At 55.6% G+C, this 17959-nt stretch overlaps 1 protein-coding gene across 2 annotated transcripts; it reads right to left on the reverse strand.

Moving 5' to 3' along the window:
• Positions 1-2027: 2027 nt before the first annotated feature.
• On the reverse strand, positions 2028-15708 carry IRX1 (iroquois homeobox 1). 2 transcript variants are annotated; one of them, XM_036020284.1, is made up of 4 exons: positions 15224-15708; positions 11410-12445; positions 10990-11062; positions 2028-4174 (listed from the first exon to the last, which is right to left on the reverse strand). In XM_036020284.1, exons 1-4 carry the CDS (start codon positions 15497-15499, stop codon positions 3964-3966), a joined length of 1596 nt encoding a protein of 531 aa, XP_035876177.1. In that variant the 5' UTR covers positions 15500-15708; the 3' UTR covers positions 2028-3963. The 2 variants fall into 2 exon arrangements, with proteins under 2 accessions (XP_035876177.1, XP_028386564.1); XM_028530763.2 differs by lacking the exon at positions 2028-4174 and adding an exon at positions 10300-10736.
• Between the last annotated feature and the right edge of the window lie 2251 nt (positions 15709-17959).

Here is a 17959-nt window from a genome sequence, read left to right on the forward strand (position 1 = left end):
GCAGTGTGCGACGCTAGGGTAGGGAGGCTGTGTGCCTCTGAGAAAACACGCCCTTCTGCTGCTGGTTGCTAGCCTGCCAGCAGGGACAGGGATGCAGAGAGATTTCTGAAGCCTCAGAGGCATTCCTGCACATCAAAAGCAACTCCAAATGAAGAGCTGACTCTGATAATTGTAAATAGATCAGAAACATGTGCACGGAGTCCATCCCCTTAAATTACGGCTGGGTGTGCCCAACTGCACCGCGTTTGAACACCTCAAACTTTCTAAAAATATTTGGGGTTCAAAGTAAGCCTTTTAAGGGAAATCAAAGCCATATGTTTCTGATTCATTTATACGTAGCTTATCAAAACGGTGTTTGTTTGTTTTGTTTTTTTTTAAACAGATACGTGGTGTCCAAAAAGGTTTGGAGTCTTTCTTAAAGTTAAAAAACAAACAAACAAAACAAAAACTTTTTTCTTAGAAATGGGAAGAAGTATTTCCCCAGGGAAAATGAACTTCAGTCCCTAAATATTAGGTTAGTTTCAAAGTTGGCTAAGAAACTTTCCTCTACCTTTATTTTTAAACAAGGGTGACATGGGTTGAGGGGGAGAGTAGGTGCAGAAACCTGAGGAACTTTCCATTTTGGCTTCCCTCTGGGAAGACCTTGTCCTTTGTCCTGTATCCTTCATTAGTCTAGCTGTGGTCAGCGCTCTTCTCTCCTCCTGCACTCAGATGACATTGCGACAGTCAATTGTCACTCTTGCAACCTCAGGTGCCCTGCACAACCACTTTCGATCAGGTTGACTGTGACTGCATAAGAAACTGTCATGTATGCATCCTTAGCTAGGTCTGGGGCAACTAACATCTACATTTTGCATTATCAACTACGTGAATAGTAAAAGGAAAAATGTTATGCACAACTAAAGGTTAAGCAAACGCACAAATAATCGGCGACCCTCAAATGAAGGGGAGATCCACGTAATGGGCTGTCAGGGGACTGGAGGACTCAGAGGTGCTGCTGCATGACAAATGTCAGACACCATGCACTTAGGCCCCCCGCCATTAGCAGGGGCAGGTAACACGGCATTATTTTTGGTTTTATATTTGGGAACCAGTCAATGGCCCTGCTGGCCATGAATGCGGTAGTATGTCGAAAACGATCTGCTGTCCTTGGGCAGCTCTGCGCAGCCACAGATGGGACACATTTGCAGTGGCCAGTGTGGCCCCAAAGGTCCTGCAGAGGCACAGCACTGCAGGGGCGCCCCAGAGCATTGCCTCCCTCTGACAGCATGAATAATTCTTATCATTAAAGATGAACTTGTTTAGTTCTGCAATCCTTTAGGACCTTCCAGGAAATGCGACAGACAGTAGAGCCTTTTAACAGAAGCCATTTACAGCAGCTCAGGATCCACAAGGTGTTTCTCCAAGTGAGGGCTCCATCCTCAGCTTCAGAATTGTCATGACTTAAAATGCAGATTACTGGGCCCTACACTCACCTCCTGAAACAAGGATTGGAGAGGGGCCTGTTGGTGAATATGCATTTTTAAAAGACATCCCCCTAAGGGTCCTGCTGCACTGTGCTGAGAGAGTAAAGAGGTTGAGAAGAATCCAGGAAAGACAGAGAGAGGGCAGGTCACCCAGCAGGAGACATTCAGTTCTAGGCTGCCCTCTCTCTCACGCCACCTGTCCCCACCCCCCCAGGGCAGCATCCTGAGCTCATCAATCAGATCACTGTAAGTCTCCCTGGGCCTTCTGTCTGGACCTGGAGATGTAGAGCCAGTCAGGCTTCGACGTGTATGTTCTTCGGAGAACAAGCAAGGGGTCCCTTTGTGTCTCATGTCTGTGTGTGTGTTCCACGTGTGACTAAGCCAAATGGAAGATCTTTGTCCCGGGCTGTCTGGGCTGCTCGCAGACTCAGATATAAATACATGAATGTGGAATGTGGTGTCCTTTCTTCTCTCTGCCCTTTCATCAGATCACTCAATTCCTGGATTCTAGGAGCCCAGGCCTACCTGTAAACTGAGGTAGGCCTGGGCATGACACCACTATACTCTGCCACGCCATGGCATTCCCAGAGACCGCTAGCACTCTCCCATCCACAGGACTTGGCAAATCCACCAGTAAAGGTTCTAGTGTCTGTTCTCACTGCTGAGAAACACCTGCTGCTCCTGTGGGCACACATGAAGTCAGACAAGTCTGTTCTTTTGCATATGAAACCGAGTTATTTTCCTAAACAAAAATGTTGCACTGTCAGCATTACATTATTTTTTTCCCACGAGTAAGGTGTTGTCTGCTGAGTTACCAGAGCTAAAACTTATAAACTCCACCCAACACAGAGCTGAGCAAGAAAATCAGACTGCTGACCTCCCAAGGGTCTCAGAAAGGATTCAGAGAGAGAAACTCGTGAAACTCCTCTGGGAAAAAATTAATAAAAGGGACATGGGAACTGAAACTGAACCCCACTGATGGTGACCCATGTGGACTAGCCAGCAATGAACTACCCGGTGCCAGGAACAGAACGTGTGGCTGCAGTTTAATTCAGGGGCCGATGAATCCAAAAGCATCCTCACACTGTGCTCAGTTGGAATAATTCGCTACTGCATCAGAATTTAGGCACCAAGTGGTCTAATGAAAGAGCAGAGGAGGAAGGACTCCTTCATTTATTTATGTCTGAGCTAGGAGCAGTGCGGAGAGCATAGGACAAAGACCTGCCCACTCAGCTGAGTCACGCATGGAACACACACGCCCCACATGCAGACCTGAGTCCACACAAGACCTATGCACCTGAGGCCACCAGAGGCCCCACTGGGTGCATCCAAGATGAGCAGGTGGGACCCACCTTTTTCTTGGTATCCTCACATGGCTCATGAGAGAGTCAGGCCACTGACCTCAGCCAGGGGACTTGATGTCAGGTGTGGGGTACGGAGACCATCCCCGCCCACTGGGGGTGTGTTACTCTAAGTAGATCTTTCAGTCAGAAACCAACTGCAATTCCAGCCACATGTCTGCCAGGAAGTGGTTCCACTTGGAAGCAATAAATAAATAAATGCATGCACATATTAACAAATAAATAAGAACCTTGTGTAAGAGGACAGGAAGGAAAAGGTCTCACCAGGAACTTGGACTTTCCCTGCCCAGCCTCCTCAGAAACCCCATGTTTTCAATTATGCCAGGCTGAATCTATATTGATGCTAATATGTTTGCATTGCTGGCTTTCATTTTATTTTTTTTTACAACTCACCACAGGATAGCAAAGTCAAAAATATACCATTCTGATCAACAGGACACATCTGTGGTGGATCCACACAGAAGCAATTAATTTCCTGGTGGTATTTTTACACTGGGGGCCTGATGCGGGTCCCCATTATACAAACAAAAACTCCAGACAGCTCCTGCTGCCTGATAAAAAATAAATCAGACTGCGGAGGGCCGTTTGGCCTAGGACTGCTACAGGCTATGACTTGTAATGAGGCATCCCAACACTAATTATGAAGCTTATTAAAGAGAATTGTCCAACTTGTAGCAAAGTGCATGCTGTAATCATGTTAGAGGAGGCAGGCCTCCAGAGCCAGCAGAGTGGACAGAGGGTGCGGGCCGAATCACAGGAACCGAGTGGCTGTGCTCCGCAAATTGGACCGGATAAACCTGACGGAGGGGCAGGTGAGAATGACAACCTCTGCGCTGTAATGCACACATCAGAGCCCTCCTGCCTCTGGGACATCTGCCTGGGAGGGGCCAGGAGGCCTACAAAGCAAACATCCACAGCACAGTGTCTTATTTACTATCACCCTTATTCTGAATTTCCTCTAAGGTTGCAAAAGCAATATTTCCACATACTCTTTCAGGAGGGTGGGGGGAAGATTAATAAAGATGTTAAGAGGCTGAACTGCTGTGAGATTTGTTTAATTATTCCCCACAGGACTGCCCCAGCAATCTGCTGACATTTAGTCCCGACCTTGCAAATCCTCAGTAAATATTAATATATCAACTCAAACAGGGCCGGTGATTCTGCTGGTGCTCGGAGCTCAGAGATTCGCCACAGCGGTGAAGAAGAATGCGTGGGCTGCGGACGCCGGCGCTTTGATTCACCTTCTGCTGCGCACATGAGCGGGGAGCTCCGACAAAATGGCAATGCTGCTCCTCTGCCCCAGCTGCCGAGTGACACTTCAGATGCCTGCGCGTCCCTTTGTACAGCCTGCTGGAACCATCCCAAAACCGCAGTGGCAAGAGATTAGAGAGGAGGGAGAGCGGAGACCGGAGAGGAAGAATCGCACTTTATTATCTGGAAGACTGGAAATGTTAATAATGCCGAAGGTCCGCCCCGCAATATGAGTGGCTTTGCCAGAGGCTTGGCCCAGAAGGAGGACCCCGCAGGCCTCACTGCAGGGCCCTGGGGCTGTGCTTCGCCTGCCAGGTCTCCTTCTGCTGCCCTCCGTGACCAAGACCACACCACCCCACCAGCTCATCTGACCATGGAAATGGCCTGTTTTAATTGAGGGTTTGCTAAAAAAAAATGACGTTTTTAAAAATGTTGCTGTGTATGTGTTGTTGGTGTTTTTGGGAGGTTTTGTTTTCCTTGCCTCAGTTTAGATATCTATCATCACCGGCTGTCCCCTCATAAAGCTTCTGCAGTTGCCAGTGGCTGGGTGTCTGCCGTGGGCCAAGGAGGCCTCCAAGTTCATGGGTGTAAGAAAGGGGCTGCCTTTCAGAGGTGCTGGCTGCAGTTAATGCGTGATTAATTTTATTCATAAAAATGTTAATCACTTTATTGTAGGATCTTTTTAACATTCTGTACAGCGAGCACCTTTTTAATTTCTCTTGCCCACTGTCTCCTAGATGTATTTAATATTTTCAGACATTGCTGGAGCTAACCCAGGACCTGGCAACTAAGCATACGTTTAAAATTCAGTAACAAGCAAAGCTACAGCAATGACAAACAAGCAAACAGAGGAAGACAGGCCAGGACTGCAGGTAACCAGCTGGGCTGTGGCCATGGGTGTCCTGTAGCCTGAGCAGCCCAGGAGCCCCTCCCCGGAGCACCTGAGCTCAAACCACAAACGCACAGAGGAGAAATCCAGGGAGCTCTTTCCCTGGTCCACAGGGCAGCCTGAAGTAGAAGGAATAAATAAAAGCCTTTCAGTTTAGAGGCTTTAAACTGTAGGCATGACTCCTACCCCCCCAGTCTGCTACTGAGCCAGAGCCTGGACCTGATGAGGCCGGTGAGGCCGGTGGGGCCGGTGGGGCCGGCGGGGATGGTGGGGACTGGGGCAACTGGGGTAGACAGACTGAGGCCAGGGCTTGCTGGGTGCAGCACTTTCCCCCCCCCCATGACCCCTGATGCAGCACAGGCCACTGCAGTCCCCACATTCAGCTGGAAAGCTCAGGATGCTGCATAAAGGGATTAAGGGATCAGAGACACCCCAGGCCTCTTCAGGAACCAAACAGCAGAGGAGCAGAAAGGGCTGCCACTTGAGCCCCACCCACTGGAGAAGCATAGGGGGTTGCTTGGCCTCTCCTCTGGCCAGGCCACTGCCTTTTGCCTGCCTCTCAGCCTTGGGAGTTTTGGTCTTTCCTGCACGGGGGATGGGGTTGGGGGTGGGGGACAGGGGACTGGGCCAGAGGGATATGTTGACAGCATGCTCCCTCAGAGCCGGTTCAGGCCAACAGTTTGGGGGTGTCCCCAGACTTGGCTGGAGTGCATGGGTCCCTGCAACCTGAATGTCAGATGGTGAGGTCATCCAGGTACGTGGGTGGGACCCCTCCAAGGTTCAAGGCCACCTCGAATCTCTGACTTCCCATTGACGGCAATTCCAGAACATTAGGCCTTCAGGTCTCCTCAGCCTGGGCCTCAAGGTGACTTTCCTGGGTGGCGGGCCTCTTCCTCCATTGCAAACAAATATTAAAAAATAAACGTCATGACCATGTTGGTATAAAGATGAATATATTGATATTAGATATTAACAGATAATCTTCCACCTAAAAGTTCTTTTTCTTTTCTGTTTCAAAAGAAATTATAGCATGTTTGTGGGCCTCTAACAGTATGGTGGGCCTCAGGCCCAGCTGACCTGACAGGTCAGCTGCCCTCAGAGGGCCCGTCTCAGACGTCCTTAGTGGGAGGGGAGGGAATCTCTACCCAGCTTCAGACGCAGGGGCACAAAAGGCCACCAGCAGTCCCCACGGGATGACCTTCTCAGGCCTTTCAGCTCCAAAGCTATAATTAGAACCCTAGCTCCACAGGGCTGGAGAAGACCTGTGAAGCTCTCCCTCCCCAGCTGAGCAGCCACCACCTCCAGACTGCTGGGGAGTTTTCACTTGCAGACCATTTATCAGATGTCCCGGGGTGGGCTGCCATAGCCCAGGAAATGTTGCGGGGGGGGGGGGGGGGGGGGGGGGGGGGGGGTGTTCTCTCCACACAGGCTCAGGGACATCTCCAGGCTTCTAGGAACTGCCACCACTCCCAAAGCACACAGGCCCCCATCTCCTAGCTCCATTTCCTGCCCACCCACCTTGGACTGGAGACCCAGGGCCACACCCTCCCCTGCTTACCCTCTATACCTGGAGCCCAGGCCCGGACAGCTAGATATGGCAAGGCTCTCCCCAGGACACCCTGAGCCTGTCAAGTTGCTGGGCCATAATGCCTGAGCACAGTATAGAGTAGCCATAGCTTCCTTTTTGGGGTCCCAGGAGCCTGAGTGCCCAGCAGACTCATATCACAGTGCTGGGTCCTGCGACACGGCCCACGCAGCACAGGGGGTGGCAGAGACTGCCAAATCCCTAAGACCCAGTACCTCAAACCTTCGAGGAGTCACCAACCCCCTCCCCCACCACACCCAGCAACCTTCCTTGGGCTGGGCTTCCTTCCCTCCTTTCAGGCCCCCCAACTTTTTGACCCCAGGGTCAAAACCATATTCTTATTGGCAAACTAAGCCCCATCACTTTCCAGAGAGCATTCGGGACTGCAGTCTCCCCAAATCAATGTCCATAAATCCATGATCTCTACCTGGCAGCCCCAGGCCCACCATGACCCTGCCTGGGGCAGTCAGGAAGCCACTAGTCTTTGTGGAACCATCTGGAAGGAAAGAAAACAGAGAGGCTGGGGAGGACTGGAATGGAAGTGCCCAGGTGGGTAGAAAGGTTCTTGCAAAGGGTCCAGGGTTGCCAAACCCCCATGTAGGGCCAAGGACACCCTGTGAACCAGAGCCCAATCTGCCTTTTGTCTCTCCTTTCCTTTCCCCCCTCCCTCCCCCACCCTCCTCCCTCTCTCCTCACTTTTGCCCTGGCTTCCTAGCTCTCTGGTACAGAGTCCCATCTACAAGGACAACTGAAACTTTATAGGGCATGATTCATCGGGTGGCGCGCCCCTCGGAGCCACGGCGCGAATGACATTAATCAGTGTCAGAACACTAAAACCGAGATATGAATGTGAATTCTCCATATTGCGGGCGAGATAAATGTGCTGGGGAATATAATTGATCGGAGGGGGAAGAAGAGGATAGTGGGAGCAGAGGTTTCAGAGACTCCTGCAGGTCAGGATTTGGGGCAGGGTCTGAGCCCACTCCAGACATCCTAAGGCCAGGAATCAGGGGAAACAGATCTAGAAGGACTGTGCTGTGATGATCCTGTCACCTAGACACCAGCCTGGGCTGCAACAGAAAGAGGAGGGTCGCCAGACAGGATTTCTTACCTTTCTCCCACCAGAAGACTCAATGAAGACAGAAATGATCTGTCCTGGACACAGGGTGTCCTTTCTTGGTGTGGAGGATGGTGCCCCAAGGTGCAAACATTAATCCTGTGGATATTGCTCACCTCTTCTCCTTTTGGGGCTCAGGCTTCTCCTTTGCAGGTCACAGAACCAATGCAAGGCCCTGAAACTGTCCCTGGGCAGAGATGGAGTGGGACAACACTTATGTATGTACAGAAAGCTGCAGAGAAACTTCTGCTTTAGCTTTAGGGGGGAAAAAAAGGAGAGTTTCTATGTCTACTCCCAGATATCTTAGGACCTGAAACACTGTGTGCACAGGCACTCCTAGGTAGGTACGAGGTTGGGAAAGAGGTGAACAAATAGCACACAAAGAACAAAAAATGCTCTTTAATGCTCAATTAAAAATTACTTCTAGCTTTTATTTAGAGAAAAATAATTCTGAGGCTGGCAATCTGACTTCTTTGTACAGAAAGCATCTCCAGTCCACAGGAGGAGGCACAGACCTTCACACTTCTAGGCCACTGGATTCTGAGGTCTGGAGCTGGGGAGCACCTGCTGGCTCAGCCACCTAAGCAACAGAACTGGGGATCCCAAATGTATGGGATTTTAAAGAAACGGACTTACAGGGCAAGCAGCAGATGCCTGCATGGACAATCCTCTTTGAGTCTGGAAAGTAAAAAAGAGTGGAGGCCAGCCAGGGCAGAGGATTTTACAGCCCACCTAAATCCCCCTCGCTGCTTCCAGCCCTCACCCAGAAGGGGTCTCTCGGCACACTGGATGCCCGAGTAGCATGTGCTGGGGCCAAGAACCCAATTCCTCCTCAGACACGTAGGGCACTGCTGGTCAAAGCTCTCAATATGCGCACTGTCACCAAAACCTCCGAAATTCCAGGACTGTGACCCCCGCGGCCCTAGCAGGGAGGACAAACGAGGAATTCCTCTCTGAACTCGAAAGGCCCACCAGAGACAATGAAAACGACCTGCGCAGACCCTGGCTTCCACTCCTTCCCCCCAAATGTCAGCAGCCTACCCAGCAGGCCAGGCACCGCATCCCCAACATTCAAACAAGTGAGTGGCACCCAAGAACACATAAAAAAAATACCGCAAATCGAGGCTAGCGCCCACAACATCCCCAAGGCCCAGCACCCCCAGATTCTGCGCCACGCCCCAGGAGCGAGATCCGAGCCGCATCAGGGCCACATTCCGTTTCCGGCCCATAGAGGGCGCCTCGAGCACGTCCGTTTGGACTGGAAGCGCGCGGTCTCAGTCGGCCGTCTGCTCAGCTCGGCTGCCCGCTTCCTCCCGGGCTCCGCACGCCCCTCCCGCTGCGCACCCCCACCTGCCAAGCCTCCAAGCTGGCCCTCGCGGCGTCCCACGCGCTTCCTCCCCGGGGCAGGGAGGGGACCTTTCATCCAAAAGGCCGTGGCGGGGCAGGGGATGGCTGGAAAAGGACACAAGCACCAGAGTAGGGTGCAGACCCCTCGTCTTCAGAGCGAGCCTCCCCCTTTCCTTAGCCGGAGGAGGCACAGTCAAAGAGCCGAGCCTCTCGCCGCCACTTGCAGCCCCAGACCGGGGCCTGAGGAGGCTCGAGGGCCAATAGAAGGTCCGGGTGGGGGTGTGGAAGGGGGGCTGCAGGACGCCAGGGACTCCGCCTCTTCCTCACCGGGCAGGCTGCCCCGCAGCCCACCTCCGCTCACTGGCAGTTTTGGCAATGTCTGCCTTCTTGGTTTTCGCAAATTCAACACAAAGTCGTCTGTGCCCTGCTCGAAGTGCAGGCTGCTTCGGCGCGTCCCTCTCTCTCCCCCAGCGCACCGCGGCCCCAGAGCCTCCGGGACCACGGCCCTCCCGCGCGCACGCTGAGCCGGAGTCGGCCAGCATTGTCTCCTCGCCTCGCCCCCAACGGCCTGCAGGCCCGGCTGGGGCCCTCGGGGGCTGTTTGCTCCAGGGTTCGATCACTCAGCGCGCCCAGTCGAGGGAGCAGCAGTTTAATGGGGGAATCCCTGGGAGACTGAAGCTTCCTCCCGTTTTTGTCCCAACTACCCCTACGGAGCCCTCCGCTCACGAGCCCGGAGAACACCCCCGCGCTGCAGCCCGGCCCTCCACCAGGGGAGTTTTTAAAAGTCTCCCAATTTCCCCACGTTTGACTTAACCAAATAACTGAAAAGTGCATTCAAAGCAAAATTTCATACTCCATTACATCTCCATTCTTCCCGCGAACAGCCTGACGCCGCGATGCGCTGTTGAGACAACTAGATAGAAATTGATTTAAAATTCGAAGTCCTCCTTAGGGGACACGACTGGAAATTCTTTTTTTTCCCTCCTCATTGTTCCCCACTTTAAGAAATCGTTTTATAAACTGCCTGAAATCGAACTTATTTACGTCCTGAGAAACGGGTGTCCCAAATACATGGGTAAGAGTTGCTAAGAATGAAACTGCCAACAAGACACTGTCCTAGTGTCAACATCACACATTCGACAACCAAATGGCTGCGGAACAGCCACCTCCTGGGTGGAAAGTTTCCGAGAGGCCTCTCCTCCGCGAGCCGCAGGCACTCGCGGGCCTGCCAGCATTCCAGGGCTGGGGACTACGGCAGCCACACACAGCAGCAGGAGCGGTGGCACCATTTCATTTAGTTTATTAGACAAAAATATATGATTTAGACAAGTTCGCTGACGCGCTATTTACAATCTGAAATCACTCTATATACAGAAAGGGAAAAAAAGAGACACAAGCACGTGGGGGCATTTACCGAACCGATATTCACCCAGAGCACGGCGACAGCCGCCGGAGCCCAGCCTCCACGGAGGCCGGCTGCCTGGACTCGAGCTCGGTCGGGACGAGCCCCTTTCTGCAGAAAGCGATGGATGGGAGTCGTTGACGTTGTTGCCATGTTTGTCCTTTGTACCAGTCTGAAGTATTTGTCTTAATTCCTCCTTCATCCCCTCCCCTCCCGAACTCCTCCCCCCTCCCCCCGCAAAAGTAAAAGAAGACCCTGAATCAAGCAGACGGGAGGGCTGCTAGGATCCGCGGCGTTCCCTCCTGCGGGGCCAGCGAGCTGCAGGGAAAACACAGCAAGACAGGAAGGCAAAGGGACTGTCAAAAGACGGACGCTGGACCGCACCCGGAGTCGCGGGTTCAGCCCGCCTAGCACCGAAGCGGGGCGGGGTCGCCTGCCCCGCCCGGCTCCCGGCTGGGGAGAAAGCGGGGTAGACCCGGGGAGCCCCGCGCGCTGGGCTGGTGGGCAGCATCCCACCGCCGACCGGCCCTGCTCCCTCCCCTACCCAGTGGTAAAAGCAAACAGCACTCACTTGTCGCGCACGGGCTGGAAGGGCGACTTTAACTGCTGTGGCGGCGAGTCTGGCCTGGGGACAATGTCTCTCTCTGTGAGGGAGAGGAAGAGGGAAAGTTAGGACTGGGAGACCTGTTGGGGGTAGGATGGGGGCAGAGGTGCGCAAGCCTCCTTCTCCTCCCCACTCCCTCCTGCCGCTGGGGCAGGGTCTCCGGAGAGAAACATCCCTTCCTCCGCCCGGCAGACAAGCTGTGGAGCAAGCTGTCTCGGGACAGCCTGGGGGCCTAGGCCTGGCTCCCCTAAGTCCGTCGAAGGTTACTGCTCAGCGGGGCTCCCTGGCCATTGCTTCCCCTTCCCCGGCCCGTGCCCCCTGCCCCCATGCCCCGCCCAGGCTCCGGATTCCTGGTCCAGGACAGGAAGGACGCTCCCTGTGCCATACCTGGGAGCGTGGGGCTGCTGCGGGCCGAGGCCTTGTCGCCGTGGAGCATCCCGGAGGCAACGGCGACGGGTGGCTGCGGCGGAGGCGGCGGCGCGGGCAGGTGCGGGCCGTGGGGGGTGGCGTGGGGCGTGCCAACGCCCAGAAAGGAACGCATGTTGAGCAGCGAGCCCTGTGCCAGGAAAGCGCCGTTGGTCCAGTTGGAGAACTTGCCGATGTGGCAGGTGTACAGTCCGTGGCTGGGCAGGAAAGCGGGGTGTTGCAGCGGCGCGCCCGCAGGGGGCCCATGCGCACCAGGATGGCTGGCGGGCGGCGGCGAGGCCTTGGGCGCGCCGTCCGGGCTGGTGGCCGTCTCGGCCAGTGACCAGATCTTGGGCTTGCTGTGCGGCGCTCCCTGCAGGCCACCCGCTGCCGAGCCTGGACTCAGCAGGCGCGTGCCGCCGGGTTCCTGGGCCTCCTTAGCCAAGCCTAGAGGCGAGTCTTGAGTTTTGAGCGCGTCAGCGGCCGCCAGGGGCGATCCCTGATCCCGAGCGAGGGCGGTGGGCACTGTGGGCGCTTGCGGCACCTCAGCCTTGTCCTCATCGTCCTCGTTACTCTGGTCGCCGTCGTGCTCGTCGATCTTGTCGATGTCGATGCTTTCCAGATCGATCTCCTCATCGTCCTCGGCCTTCTCCGGATCACCCTCCGTGTCACTTCCAAAGAGGGCGCCGTCCTCCTGGTCCTTGCTGCGTGCGCCCCACGTCACCTTGTTCTCCTTCTTGAGGCGGCGGCGCGCGTTGGCGAACCAGGTGGAGACCTGCGTGAGGGTCATCTTGGTGATGATGGCCAGCATGATCTTCTCCCCCTTGGTGGGGTAGGGATTCTTGCGGTGCTCGTTGAGCCAGGCCTTGAGCGTGCTGGTGCTCTCGCGCGTGGCATTCTTGGGCCGCCCGGGATCCCCGTACTGGAACTGGCCGTAGGGGTAGTAGGCCGGCGCTGTGTGCGCAGCGAAGGTGGCAGGGTGCACCCCAGGGTTGTCCTTGAGTTCATACTGTGAGCCCTGAGGCCACAGGGCCCAGCGAGGCAGGAGATAGTAGGGGTGGAGAGAGAGAGAGAGAGAGAGAGAGAAATGAGTCCCCAGAACTCAAGGGAAAGTCGGGGGCTGCCGCTCCTGTCCACTGGAAAGCAAAAGGCCCCAGTTAACAGCCAGTGGTCGAACTGGGGAGAGAGGGGTTAGACAAGGAGCTGCCTCCAGGAAGAGCGCTGCCACGGATCTTGGCTTTTCTGTCACTCAAGAAAAGTTCTAGAATCGTTGCCTCTGTGGAAGGCCACAGCGGGAGCCTCGGCTGCTTAGATTTCCCCAGGCCACTCTCCGTCCCCCACCCCACCCCCACCCCAACTCCAGAAGCCTGATATCCAAGTTTACCTCGCACTAGCTGGAGGGGAAAACCTTTTAACTAGGCGGATAAAACAGCTTCTCCAAAAGGGAAGAACCAAGAGCCCTTACCCCCACCCTCAGACCCTGAGGGGGTCAAACAAAATAAACCGGATTTTCTCCGGGCCCTAAACAGCCAGCAATTTAAAATGAAAGCACAGCTCCCTTTAGTTTCCAGATTAATCTGCATATAATGGCTCACCCACACTTAAAGGTCTAGAGTGGTGACAGGTAATTTAAAAATTTAATCCTGGTCATCCTGGACAACAATAACAAAACCAACATTTGTTTAAAAAAAAAAACACACAAAAGGAGGGCTTCTCCGGTGAAATATTAACGCCAGGGCCGAAGTGCCGGAGAAGAGGTGCAGAACCGGTTCCCTGGGCCTCCGCTCCTACTTTGTCTCCGAAGTTTGTCTTTGATCTGCAGCAAGCAGCACAAACTGTGTGCAGGCATTCAGGGGCTCTGATTTATTTGCAATCAATATTCTTTTTATCATCGGTAGTAAAACACAGCGAGTCAAATTATCCCATCAGGTTTTTTGGTAAATAACATTTTATCTTTCTAACAACCTCATTAGGCCTCATTATTACCATAAATTGCCCAGACAGACATTCACTTCACAATTTTATCTTTTGACTTCCAACCCCCCAGTCCTACCAGGCTGGAAATCTAGGCCTAGCGTCTGAGTTTGGGACTAGGCTTCCTTCCCAAGAACCCACAGGAGACCACAGGAAACACATACACACCTGTGTGTGTGTGCGTGAGGGGGATTCTCTGCAGCACCCCCTTAGTAAACAACCAAGCCTCCGCCTTCCTCCATGGCACTGCACTTGGAGCAGGGTCTCACCATAGAGCTCCCTTCCTCCCCCACAAACACAAGGGGGTGTTAAATGGCACATATCTGCGTTCAAAAATTCTGTAAAAATTTGTAATTGTTCGTGTACAATCACCCAGTTGCTACTGGCAGAAGAGGGTTCTGGGCTGTGAGAAAGTTGTGAGGAACAGAAGATTTCTTTGAATAATTAGTTCGGTGGTCCACGCCACAGAGAAAAGATGTCCTTGGCCAGATTTCGTTTTTGCCTAATCTTTGCAAAATGTACTTTGCACTTTTCTAATGATTTGGCTTGTGACTGAAAAGAAGACGTTGAGACCTCCTCTCTGCGGGGAATTCTTTCTGAAAGGATACCTTGTAAATCTCTCATCGCTTGCTTGGCATCCCAGCCGCCGGAACAAAATGGGAGCTGATCTTTTTTCGACAGCAAGCGATCTGAAAGGCAGCTGGGGCCGCTTGCAGAGAAACAGGCTTTCTTTCCAAACAAGAAAAAGTTACAGGAAAACCCACCGGCCGCTTTGCACGCCGAAGGTTGGCGGGTATTTATTTTCTGTCTCTTCTTTGAGGAATGGGGAGAGCCTGGGGGTACCAGAAACTGCGTTATCCCGCCGGCAGCAGCGCCAAAAGGAGGCTGCTTCGCTGGTCCCCGCGCCCTGCACACAGATCGCCAGCGGCCCAAGTTTCAGCCCGACCTTGCACCAGATCAAGGAAAATAAATCGTGTGGATCCACAGACTGGCCGGTGCCCGGAAGAGCCCCCACCCCGCATCTGACACCCACTGGGACTTAAGACTGAGCGGACGCCACTTTATTTTCAGCCCAGGGACACTGTTTTCTTTAATCCTCCATTATGTAACCAGGGAAGAAAAGTGCTTTCTTTCGGTGCAAATGAAATGAAAACTTTGGCAACTTACTAAAGTCAAAGCAAACAGCATTTTAGACGCCAAAAAATATTTCAACTTCATTTTCTCCGGTATCTCAATTTTACACACACACACACCATTAAGAGACCCCTACGGCCAGTCCGATCGCCTTTGTTACCTTGATTTTGACAGCATCTACCAGGCTTTAAAGTCGGATACGACTGTATGAGCTGTGCCGAAGAGGCAGAAACCAAGTCTCTCCCGCCCAGCCCACAGCCGCGGAGGTCGTGCGAGCGGGCCCGAGGGGACTCCAGGACAATCGGGCCCAGATACCGGAGCCCCGCCTTCTCCGCCTGGCCGGGGCACCGGGAGAGCTGGGCCCCGGCCTCCAGCGTGGGCCGCGCGCCCCTGGCCTGCTCCTGCGGCCTCGTGACTCCCGCCGAGACCCCCCTTCTCAGCCGGGCCTCCCGTTTGCCCGACCGAGATGGCGGTGCCACTGCCCGCTGGCCCCTTCGCGCTGCCCAGACTCCGGCTGCCACCGACCCCTGGGCAGAGAAGCTCCCGCTCCCCGTCCTGGCCAGCTCTGCCGGCCCGCCGCTCTCCCTCCCGCGCGCCGAGCCGCCTGAGACCCCGTGCCCGGAGCGCCGGGGCCGGAGGGGAGAGGCCGCCCCGGCAAGAAAGGCGCGCAGCTGCGAGGCGCACTCACCATCTGCGAGAAGAGGCTGAGATCCGCGGCGTAGGGCAGGAAGGCGCTGTAGTTGGGCGCGCCCGCGTAAGGTCCGGCCGCCGCGTACATGCCCAACACCGAGGTGACCGCTGCCGCGCCCGCGCCCGCGCCCAGCTCCGCCGCCCCCGGCCGGCCCGACGAGGCGGCGGCGGCCGCCGCTGCAGCGGCAGCCAACACCCCCGGGCGCTCTCCGCCGTAGGCGCCGGGCCCCGCGGCGCTCAGGTACTGCGGGTAGCCCAGCTGCGGGAAGGACATGTCCGCGGACTCGGCGGCAGAGGCGGCGGGCAAGTGTTAAAGTGGCGAGGGAGGGAGGCGGGGGGCTGGGAGAAGGCGCGGCGGTGGAGAGCGGGCGGCGGGCCGGGCGCGCTCGGGCCGGCCCGGAGGCGGGGGCCGGGGGCTGCTCCTCGGCCCGTTGCTCGCTGGCGCCCGGCTCCCGGCTGCGCCCGGATCCGCGATCCCGCGCCGACTGTGCCGGCCGCCCTCCGCTCGGCGGCGGGGCTTTCAGACACAATTTGAAGTTGATGCTTTGATTGGCATCCCCTTGAGCGCTGGCCCCGCCCCCGGCTCCGCTCCCGTCCTCCTCCCAGACTCCCGCCCGCCCTCGCCGGCCTCTCCCGCCCCTCCCGGCGAGCACGTGGTGCCCCGCGCCGGCCGGGCCACCTCTGCCCGCGTTGCGCTCTGGAGCCGCGGGGCAGCTGGTGCGGGCCCGGCGGCCGCGGGTTTTTTCCCGACCGGCCCCCGCGGCTGTCTGACAACCTGTCGACACCGGTTTACAGCTGTCGGACACCGGGGTTTGCTGTTTCGCAGCCGAGGTGTGTCTACTGTTTCACGAAAACATATCGGCTCCTGCTTTTCCACCTTTGGGGAGGTCCGGGGAGCGGTAACTGGTCGGCGCTTCCTTTACTTCCCTGGACGTCTTTGGCAGAAGTGCACCGGGTGCCCTCCGTGCGCCACTAAACCTGCGCGCGGTCCTGGCGTCCAAGGGGCCTCCACTACGTAGTCAGTCATCTGGCAATGACCCGCCTTGCTGCACTTGGAAAAGCGGGACGTGGCCGAGTCCTGCAGGTTTTCGCTATTGTGGAAACTTTGAGAAAGGGAACCCTAGCTGAGAAGCCACTTGGTGGGGGGAACAGATGCCGTCTATGATAGAGCGTTTTGGAGGCGAGAGACCTTTTCTTTACAGACAGCATCAAAGCAGCGGGAGGGGAATATTCCGGTGCCCAGCCTGGCCATGGGAGCAGCCAGCAGGTCCCGGGCACCTCTCGTTTGTCCCCTAGACGTGCAGACGCAGAAAATAAACGAGTGGAGCTCGCCGGCCTGAGGCGGCTCCAAGACCAGGATGCGGACAGGACGTCCCTCTTCTCTCTCCAGCCTCCACCCCGCAGAAAGAGTGAGCCCGCGGGTCAGGATGTGGCACTGCGGGTTGGCTCCCGCTCGCAGGGGGTGGGGGCGGGGGGGGGGGTTGGCTACTCTAGGGTCCTCCGCGTCTCCCTATGCCCGGACAGGCCGGGTAGGCAGCCCCTGAGCTTCGCTCGCGAGCTTGTTTCCTGTGGCCCAGGTGGGGAGTGAGCCCAGGGTACCCGCCAGGACTTCTGGGGCCACTTTGCACCGCACCTCCCACGCGGCAGCCAGAGCCTGAGCGCACTGGACTCCCTGCTGCCGCGGGCAGGTACACCGGACTCCGTAGGAAATTCATCCACAGACTCCGATGTCGTACTCGGTTTGGGCCCGTTCCGAGCCGCTGGATTGAGGCTGATTACTGAGTCCTGTACCTAGCATGCTCTGCTGCCAGTGACCTGGGCCACCTACCCCCTGGACACTAACTACCAGAATCACGGAAGCCCAGGGACTTCCGCAGCACCAGGAAGGGTCCTGTTTTCCCATTTTGGGGTCTGAGGGCAGGCACAGAGCCACCGACCGTAAGAGTAAGACATAAGACACAGGAGCCATCACCATCTCTATAATGAGTTTGTAACTTCTCTGCTCATAGTCAGGTTTTCTTCCTGTTCCTGCTGCTGCCCCACCTTCCGCCCCCGCCCCCCAGCCCCAGATCTCTCCAGAAACGTCCTGAAACTGTCTGGGCTCCTTTCCTGCTGTGACAGAATCTGGGGGCGGGGGTGGGCACTTGGCACTCTTGCTCTGGGAAGTCCCTAACCACAGCTTCCTCCTGCTCCCCAGCCCACCTCCAAGCACCCCAAACTCCTTCTCCCCTACATCCAAAACAAATAAAACTTTAGCTTCACCTCTGTCCCATTTAGCAAACTTCAGTGTCATGTTTCAGAGCAACAGGTAAACACAGGTGAGATAAGCCCTCTTGTGTGACCCGGGGAGTGAGGTGGAATGTAAGCCGGTGTCAGGGTCCAGCCACAAGGACTGACCATTTGCTTCCCCCCTTCCAGCAAATGCCCACCTTGACTTGGGTCACACTGTAGCTACCAGAACCTGGTGGGGAGGGAGGTGATAGGGGCAGCAGGCTTTACCCTGACCCTCACCAACGCAGCCATGCCACCCCACCATGCCCTGCAAGTATTACCTCCATTCATGTAGGGTCCTGGAAGCACCTGGGAAGTCAGTGGGAAAAACCCACCTGGAAACCAGCCTGAGGATTAGCAAGTTATGGAGGAAATGACAACCAGAAAGGTCTAGACTAGCTCCAAAGGAGTCATGGAAAACTGCCAGAGCAGCCAATGTGGCCATTCTCTGCCCAGGGATAGG

Source organism: Phyllostomus discolor, chromosome 3 (genome assembly GCF_004126475.2).
Source record: "Phyllostomus discolor isolate MPI-MPIP mPhyDis1 chromosome 3, mPhyDis1.pri.v3, whole genome shotgun sequence".
Classification (NCBI taxonomy): Eukaryota; Metazoa; Chordata; class Mammalia; order Chiroptera; family Phyllostomidae; genus Phyllostomus; species Phyllostomus discolor.